This window comes from Prunus dulcis, chromosome 1 (assembly GCF_902201215.1).
Source record: "Prunus dulcis chromosome 1, ALMONDv2, whole genome shotgun sequence".
Lineage (NCBI taxonomy): Eukaryota > Viridiplantae > Streptophyta > Magnoliopsida > Rosales > Rosaceae > Prunus > Prunus dulcis.
In genome coordinates this window covers 12,379,467-12,389,514 of record NC_047650.1, presented here as the reverse complement: position 1 = coordinate 12,389,514, position 10,048 = coordinate 12,379,467, and the positions used below count along the sequence as shown (strand labels likewise).

General features: G+C 37.0%; 1 protein-coding gene across 1 annotated transcript; it reads left to right on the top strand.

Annotated features, from left to right (window-relative positions):
• The first annotated feature begins 8,240 nt into the window (after positions 1–8,240).
• Positions 8,241–9,794, top strand: LOC117614052 (sugar carrier protein C-like). Its single transcript, XM_034342733.1, has one exon. It carries the CDS (start codon positions 8,241–8,243, stop codon positions 9,792–9,794), a length of 1,554 nt encoding a protein of 517 aa, XP_034198624.1.
• Positions 9,795–10,048: the final 254 nt, after the last annotated feature.

Genomic DNA, 10,048 nt, shown 5'->3' with positions numbered 1-10,048 from the left:
GGGTGTGAAGATATATGGATTGAATGATGCTTATGTAATTGGCAGTGTATGACATTAATTTTGTAATATATTGTAATGTGATTTCTTCACTTTCATTATACAGGTTTTGGCCACAAAACAATCAGTGCAAAAAAATACTGGATCCAGATTACATCATTATATTCTGCATAAAAAACGACGTCTGTTCAAATAAAACACGACGTTATGGTTAACCATTTATTCAGCATATTTACCGACGTCTTAAAGCAACGTAACAATGAAGAACCACGACGCTATTGTGAAGCAATTATCCAGGATATCACGTCGGGGAAGGATTAAGAACCGCCATGTAATTCAAAATAACACGACTCCAATCCCATAATACCGACGTCTAAAAAACGAGATAAATTATCTGAACATTAATTTGGAACCGACGTTGTTTAATAAGTGCGTCGTAAATAATGACGTTGTTTAGAAGTTCAACGTCGTCTACATTAATAAGTGCGTCGTGAGTAATGAATACATATAAATACAACGTCCACTATATAAATGCCACCGACGTTGTTTCGCATTTCAACGTCAACTACATAAATACATACGTCGTATATAATGACACTGACAACTATTTACACGTCATCTTTTTTAGAAAAATCGAAGTGGAAAATTTATTTCACGACGGTTATTTTTAAATAAGAGACGTAGTAGATTTCAATAACGTCGTCTTCTCATGTATTTAAAGATGTCATATTTTTTCTTGTCGTGAAAATTATATTTAACGGCGTAGTGTTTTAGTTTTCGTCGTTGTATGTCTATCTTGCGGCCTTGTTCTTTCAATATGTGTCATATTTTTCCTTTTTAACGACGGTGATTTGTTTGAGTTGGTCGTCTATTCTCATCCTCGACAAATTTTTAAAACTTTAGCAGACTAAACACGTCTGTTTTTATTTGTTTTCGACGTTGTTTTATTTAACAACGTCTAATATTTATCGTCGTTGTTTGTTTCTGAAGATAGGACGTATAAATTTTGTAATACGACTCCCATATATTTGTAACCGACGTTGTTTCGTTTTTCAACGTCTACTCTATAAATACATACGTCGTAAATAATGACACTGACAACTATTTCCACGTCATCTTTTATAGAAAAATCGAAGTGGAAAATTTATTTTACGACGGCTGTTTTTATATAGGCGACGTAGTAGGATTAAATAACGTCGTCTTCTTATGTATTTAAAGATGTCATATTTTTTATTGTCGTGAAAATGATATTTAACGGCGTCTTATTTTAATTTTCGTCGTTGTATGTCTATCTTGCGGCCTTGTTCTGTTAATATGTGTCATATTTTTCCTTTTTTACGACGGTTTGTTTAGAGAGTTGGTCGTCTATTCTCATCCTCGACTGCTTTTTTAGTTCTTTTTGCAGTACAAAGACGTCGTTTTGTATTTGTTGTTGACGTTGTATATTTTAACAACGACGGTGATTTAGCATCGTGGTTTATGAGGGAAAAGATGACGGTAGATTCCACGACCATTGAAAAACCGAATACACGACGGTGATTTACCGTCGTCTTTTTGCTTTTTTGTAGTAGTGAAACACGACTTCCATTTCCTTTAAGTTCTATATCAACACATGCTTCATTCGATTTGTTATATTGTGATATTTGGGGTCCACACAAAGTTTCCACACATTAGGAGCACGTTTTTTCCTTACCATTGTGGATGACACAAGATGCACATGGGTATTTTTGATGCAACATAAGTCTGAAACTCAACATCTTTTAAAATCTTTTGTTGTTTTTGCTCAGACCCATTATCAACTCTGATGGCTTTAATTTGGGCACAGAATTGAGTACGAGATTTTTTTCAAACTAATGGAATTGAATATCAACGCACATGTGTTTACACTCCACAACAAAATGGAGTTGCCGAACGCAAACATCTACATATTCTCACCGTAGCACGAGCCTTATTGTTCCAACCTCACTTACCTCTTTATTTCTGGGGAGAATGTGTTTTAACCGCTGTCTACCTAATTAATCGCCACCATCACCACTTTTATCCACCAAGTCACCTTTTGAGTTGTTATATAACTGGCCACCATCCTTTGATCACCTGAAAGTATTTGGTTGTTTATGTTATGCAACTGTTGTTCATCTTAATCAAAAATTTGATCCCCGTGCAAAATGCTGCATCTTTGTTGGATACCCCACTGGTCAAAAATGCTACAAACTTTACGATTTGGAGACCCACAAGTTTTTCGTAAGTCGTGATGTCAAATTTTGTGAAACCATTTTCCCTTTCTCATCTATTTCTACACCACCCAATCCCAATTTTGTGTTCCCCTCATCATTTCCCAACATCACTGACAATGGGCCATCCTCACATCCCTTTCCCATTATCAATCAGAAAACCCACTTGCCAAATTCAACAGAGCACTCACCTAACTTAAACCCCCATGTGTCTGACCTACCAGTTAATCTTACCCCACTTGCCAACCTGTTACTCTAAGCACCACATAATCATATCCTACCTACCTTACCCGATAATTCTATCACCCATACCTTACCAAATAATCCCAACATACTTCCATTAACCCATCACGATTCACCGTGTCCTCCCCATCCACTTCTTCTGCACCCTCTGAAGTCCCCTTACACTCAGTCAACCCAACTCTTGTCCATTCATCATCTTCCGAGCCTACACTTCAACCCACACAATCTATACCACCTCCGCGTCAGCCCCTTCGTCCCAAACACTCTCCGGCATGGCATAACGACTACCACATGTCCAACCAAGTCAATCATTCTGTCTCAAAACCTCATTCTTCAGGTACTCGATATCCTCTTTCTCATTTTCTTTCTTACTCTCGCTTTTCTTCTGCCTATTGTGCTTTTTTAGCTAACATTACAGGTCTCACCGAGCCCACCTCATACGCACAAGCTATCCATGATCCAAATTGGCAACATGCCATGCATGCAGAATTAAAGGCCTTGCAGCAAAATAACACATACAGTATGGTTCCTTTACCCGTTGGTCATAAACCGATTGAATGCAAATGGGTCTACAAAATCAAATACAAGTCTGATGGAACCATTGAACGATACAAAGCTCGGCTAGTTGCTAAGGGCTACACTCAGGTTGAGGGCATTGATTACCAAGAGACCTTTTCCCCCACAACAAAACTCACCACTCTTCGATGTCTCATTACTGTTGCTGCTGCTCGCAATTGGTTCATCCACCAGTTGGACGTCCAGAATGCTTTCCTTAATGGAGATTTACACGAAGTGGTTTACATGGAGCTTCCTCCTGGTCTTCGCCGACAGGGGGAGAACATTGTATGTCGGCTCAATAAATCCCTCTATGGACTCAAACAGGCCTCTAGAAACTGGTTTTCTACCTTTTCAGATAGTGTACAAAGGCTGGTTATCAACAATCAAAGGCTGATTATTCACTATTTACCAAGGCTGAAGATAATTCATTTACTGTAGTACTTATCTATCTTGACGACATACTTATCACAGGAAATGATCTTCAAGAAATGGAACGCCTCAAAAAGTTTCTTATCCAACACTTCTGTATCAAAGACCTCGGAGATTTGAAATATTTTCTAGTCATTGAGTTCTCCCGTTCCAAGAAAGGTATTTTCATGTCTTAGAGAAAATATGCACTAGATATTTTGCAAGACTCGGGACTTAAAGGCGCACGTCTAGACAAATTTCCTATGGAGCAAAATTTGAAGCTTACTCCCACAGATGGAGCGTTTCTAAATGATCCAACTAAGTACAGAAGATTGGTTGGGAGATTGATTTATCTTACCATCACAAGGCCTGATATAGTTTACTCTGTTCGAACATTGAGTGAGTTTGTGCATCAGCCTCGCAAACCTCATTGGGATGCCGCTTTACAGATCCTTAAATACATCAAAGGTACTCCTGGTCAAGGTTTGTTTTTTCCTGCCTCCAACAATCTTGCCTTGAAAGCCTTTTCTGATTCAAATTGGGGAGGTTGTCGTGCCACTAGAAGGTCAGTTACTAGATATTGTGTATTTCTTGGAAACTCTCCCATCTCATGAAAGTCCAAGAAACCATTGTTTCTAGATCATCAGCAGAAGCCGAATATCAAGCTATGGCTAACACATATTTGAAGCTCACTTGGCTGCGCTATATATTACAGGATTTAAAAGTCCCACAAAAAGCTCCAACATCATTGTTTTGTGATAATTAGGCAGCTTTGCATATTGCAGCAAATCCAGTTTTCCATGAGCGTACGAAGCACATTGAAATAGATTGTCACATAGTTTGAGAAAAACTGCAAGAATGATTAGTCCTTCATATGTACCAACACGCTTCCAGTTGGTAGATGTATTCACAAAAGCCTTGGGGAAAGATCAATTTTTGACACTACGTGACAAGTTGGGACTTCATGACATTCAGTCTCCAACTGGAGGGGGAGTGTTAAGAATTATCTTTGTAATATATTTGTAATATTTACTTTCTTGATTTAGTCTAGATCAAATCCCACCAAAGATGGATCACGAATTCCTAGCCTTAGAAATAGGGGTAATTGAATGTTGTATTTGTATATATACCTTGTAGTGTTGACAATGAGAGGCATCAGAAAATCATTTATTTGTATATATACCTTATAGTGTTGACAATGAGAGGCATCAGAAAACCATTCACCCAATTGTCTATTATTCAAACCCTAGTCAATTCGTCCTTCAATCTTCCCTAGTTTGGTTTCTTAAGATATACCCTCCAAAACTTTTGCACACAACAATATTTACTATGTTATACATACACAAAAATACAAGTCCGGGAGTGAGTCCTTCTACCTGGAATCCAAAGCTCAAGCTTGACTTGCCCTCTGTGCCTTTGAGTTCAGCTTGCCTTGCTTGCGAAACTGAATCCTAGTCCAACATTTAAAAATGTTACTAAAAATTCCTTATTTATACTTAATTCCTTGTACTTGTGTTTATTTTAACTTTGGTCTTTATATTTATTTAAATTGCACTTTGGTGCTTTAATTGTGTCCAAATTGTCATTCGGTCCTCATTTTGTACAATAATTGTTCATAGTCCTTGAAATCTCAGGTAATTGTAATATGGTTCAAAATGTCCAAAAGTCCTTCAAGTTCCATCCCAGGTGTAAAAATAGTGAGTTCACGGTACGGTAACGTTAAAGTCCAAATAGTTTAATATTGTTCATACATATGGACCAAATGAAATAGGTATAATCGGGTCTGGTAATAATAGTCTAAGGAAAATGGGAAATATAGGTCCATCAGAATGTTTTGATCAGAATTTAAATAGGCAAAGTAACGGCAAGACTTGAAAAATTACCCAATTTAAGAAAATATGATTAATTGAATTTAACAATTTTAAATTGGGCAGAATAACACTTTAGAAAGGAAATGAATAAAGGACGAGGTAAGGGAAAGAAATTACCTCGGTAAAATACTGTGATGAATAGTACCACGACTAAATAGTACCCCCGAGCGAAAGTTGCATGAAATTATGAGTAGTGACCAAGAGGATCGATTATGGAATGAATAATGATTTCTGATGAATAGTGTTTTTGGGTGAAAAGTATCGCGAGATGAATAGTAACTTTCGAGAAAGTGGGTGGTTATGGTGGAGGAGAAAGAGAGGAACAGAGGGAGGAAGGTTTTGGAGAGTTTAGGTGTGAGGAAAATGAATGAGGGAAATGGTATTTTTAGAATACTCAAATGGTTTGCATTATAGTTTGAATATTTAATTCAAAGGTCTAGATTGAAAGTTGAGTTTCGGTAATATATGGGAAGAAGCATGATAGTTCATAGATGGATGGTCCGTATGCATTCCCAATTACCTATCTAATAGCCCAGATTAAATCAGGAGTCTGATTTGATCCTATGGTCCACATCTAATATAATCTTAGAATATATCAAAGGTCTGGATAAAGTGAGCTCACAAAATAGTACTATAGAACCTAATTGCAGTGGTGAAGCTAAGATTTCATGTGTGTGGGGGCCTCGTACAAATTATAAAGAATCAAAAATTCAAACTCTCAATACATACGAAAAATAGTGTGTATATATATATATATCACATATATCAAGAATTATATTGCTTAGTGGTTGCAATCATAATTGTCCTCAACAAACGGATAGACAAATACATTCTAAGCAAGAAAAATTGCAAGAGATAGAAAAAAAGTAGCGATTTAGCAAATATCTTTAAAGCTTTTTCACCCCATTAAACCCAATAGAAAGAAAAAATCAAAATTCACAAACTAAAAAAAACCTTAGGTCCCTTCATGCATTTATATCATACATGAAAAAATGTTTTACGTAAAAATATTGACTAAGTATGAAAAATGGTTTTTCGGAATAATCATTTTCTCAAGATAATTTTTGGCGGCTTTTATTCCTTACACATCAAATAAGAAAACTTGATTTTATGGGATTTTAGTATGAAGTATATATTGACTTGACGAGCCATCATTTTTAGCCTAAATCGTATTTTTTGCAATAAAATCGATTTTCATATTTTGATTTGGTGGGAATTTGATTTTCTAGTATTTTTATTTGAATTCAAATAGAGGGTACCTTCCTTATTTACATTGTAAACTTAAGTAAATAGAGTAATATAAAAATAAATGAAAGTAAAAGGATAAAAACATTTACTTAAATGCTGAAAATGGAAATAAGATAATCTATACACTTGGAGTGCACTACCACCAGCTGAGCAAGAGGCAATTTGAAACACCTCCTTATGCCTTAATAGGTCCGCCACAACACATGTGGGTACATATATCAAAACGTAAAATATTTGAAATAATGTACATATAGAAATACATAACAGTATATTACTTTAATATAATAATAAAAACTTGAGTAAGGGCCAGGGACCACACTGGTCTCAGTGTGGCTCCTCCCCTGCCTAGTTGTATCTCAAAAAATATCTGAACTCAATCATTCATGGACCAACCAATCACAAGTTGCCATGTGGTTCAATCACACACTGCCATGTGGTGGTTATTATTTCGTTTTTCTTATTTTCCAACTTCAAAAATCCACCAAAAATACTTCCGACTTCCGAAAAATTCTCCAAGAAATACCAAGCTCGTATCGACCTCTACTAATTTTCTATGAAGTTAAAACACCAAATTCTAACTTCAAATTTGTCGGAAATAATTTATTCTCAAATATAATAATGGTATTTACTTACCTCAAATAGGATCATGCAATTAATATTGTGTACGTAATAATATTCTTAAATTTTTCAGGGGCTCACAAAAGTGGCCTAAGTTAGACTCTCTTGTTAATCCATGGAATATGTGGTACTCTTTCCTACCATGGGGTTTGTCCCATGTGATTTTCGTCTGAATGTTTTAACGATGCCACTGTATTCGTGCCGATCTTTATATACCTTTATTAGTTTATGAATGACATCTTCTTTCTTAAAAAAATAATAAATAAATCCGTTTATAATTCAAGGACAATTTGATAAACCCTAGTTAATCAACAACAATCCAATTTTTAGAATTGTTCTTCTTCGAGTTGAAAATGTTATATCGTTGACTTCAAAAAAGAAAATAAAACAAAAAGACCTAAGTTAAGGAAACTGAGGATGAGAGTCCATCTCCTTTCATGAATGTATCATATAGGCCAACAGCAATATTAGGTTTAGCTTCATTAAATCTGTTTTGTGATCTTGTTCGGATTTTAGTGTTTGGATTGGGAAGGGTTATCGCATTTACTTCTCCAGCAAAATGTAATTAAAACAAAATTATCCAATGGTGTAAATAATAAGAAAAAGAAAACTTAACTGTTTTTGTATAATGCGGATAAGATTAAAATTTGACCTGAACTTGCTCAATAACAACAGATATAATCTTATTATGTTTAAATAAAAACCCAAAATCCAATTTAAGTTAAACTTCATCTGGATATCAAAAGATGTTAGGATTTTATTAGATTTACAAATAGGGACAAGATTACAGGTGGACCCCACCCCTATTAGAGAAGTGATACACAATTTGATATAAAAATGTAGCAGCCAAGTATAGACTCTCATTATCTAACAAGTACTATTAATCCTGCTAGACATAGGAGGTTTTGCACTATAAATATCTCATCAAACCCACCTAATTTCGCACGCTTAATTCCATCGATCCTTCCAAGTTGTTTTCTCTTGTTCAATTGCTTCAAGTAGTTTTCTTAGCTTTCTTTAGATTGATCTTTGAGTGAAAGAGAGAAAGAGTTAGAATAAGGTAACAATGGCTGGGGGCGATATAGCTCCATCGAGTGGTGGAAAACAATACCCTGGTAAACTCACAGCTAGGGTTCTTATAACATGTATTGTTGCGGCTACCGGTGGTCTGATTTTTGGGTACGACCTTGGAGTTTCAGGCGGTGTGACATCGATGGACTCTTTCTTGAAACAGTTCTTTCCAGCGGTTTACCAGAAAGAGTCTTCAATCAAGCCTTCCGACGATCAGTACTGCAAATTCAACAGCCAGACACTTACACTTTTCACATCTTCGCTATATTTGGCTGCTCTGGTTGCATGCGTTTTTGCATCAAATATAACCAGAGTGTGTGGTCGCAGGCTCACAATGATCTTGGGTGGAGTCCTTTTCTTGGCTGGTGCCCTGGTCAATGCCTTTGCTAATGCTGTTTGGATGCTTTATGTTGGTCGTCTACTTCTTGGTTTTGGTATTGGATGTGCCAATCAGTCTGTGCCGATCTATGTCTCTGAAACAGCCCCATCTAAATACCGTGGTGCTCTCAACATGATGTTCCAATTGTCGATCACAATTGGAATCCTTGCTGCTGGTGTGCTTAACTATTTCTTTGCGGAGATCAAAGGCGGTGGGGGGTGGCGTTTGAGTTTGGGAGGTGCTGCGGTCCCTGCCATTATAATCATAGTTGGAGCATTGTTTTTACCTGATACACCAAACTCCTTGGTCGAGCGTGGCAAGCATGAGGAAGCCAAAGCTCAGCTTCTTAAGCTCAGAGGAGTTCCTAATGTTGATGAAGAGTTTAATGACCTAGTTGCGGCCAGTGAAGCATCCAAGTTGGTAAAACACCCATGGGTTAGCTTGTTGAGCAGGAAATATAGACCCCAGCTTGTGTTTGCAATCGGCATCCCTGCCTTCCAGCAACTCACCGGCATGAACGTGATCACGTTTTACGCTCCTGTCTTGTTCAAAACAATGGGGTTTGGAAGCAGTGCTTCTCTCATGTCAGCTGTCATCACCAATCTCGTTAATGCTTTAGCTACATTTGTCTCAATCCTCACTGTTGATAAGGTTGGAAGGAGGAAGCTTTTCTTACAGGGTGGTTGCCAAATGCTCCTCATGCAGGTGGGTGTTGGAATTGCTATGGCTGTTAAATTTGGGGTCAGCGGCAACCCTGGAAAGTTGACACTAGGGTTTGCAGTTCCCTTGGTGCTCTTAATCTGTGTTTATGTTGCTGGATTTGCCTGGTCTTGGGGGCCTCTAGGATGGTTGGTGCCCAGTGAAATTTTCCCACTTGAAGTAAGGTCTGCTGCTCAGGCTATCAATGTCTCCGTCAACATGATCTTCACCTTTGCCATAGCCCAAGTCTTCACAGCCATGCTCTGCTACATGAAGTTTGGCTTGTTCTTCTTCTTCTCAGTCTGTGTGGTGGTGATGAGCATTTTCATCTACAAATTGTTGCCCGAAACGAAAGGAGTTCCGATTGAAGAAATGCACACTGTGTGGGAGAATCATCCATATTGGCGGAAGTATGTCGTTAAAGATGAAGGCATTGCCATGGGCAAGGGCAAGGGAGGACAAAGTGCCTGAAGTTTGTTTTTGTTTTAGATTTTCTCTATATTTTATAAATTTTTGTCAACTTTTTAGGTTTAATTTAGGTCTGGAAAATTTTGTTGGATATAATATTTTTTATTTATTTTATTTTATTTTTACACATGCATAAGCCTTATTTAAGTTTGAGCATCGAAGGCGCAATTGACAATTTGAAGATAAATCAATTTTAAAATAAATAAGCTTAATCCAATCCGACCAAAAAAAAAAAAAAACAAGAGCAGGGGGCATTA

Bases quoted from the DNA above. Each gene is read 5' to 3' on its own strand.
- LOC117614052 (XM_034342733.1), top strand. From the start codon at position 8,241: ATGGCTGGGGGCGATATAGCTCCATCGAGTGGTGGAAAACAATACCCT.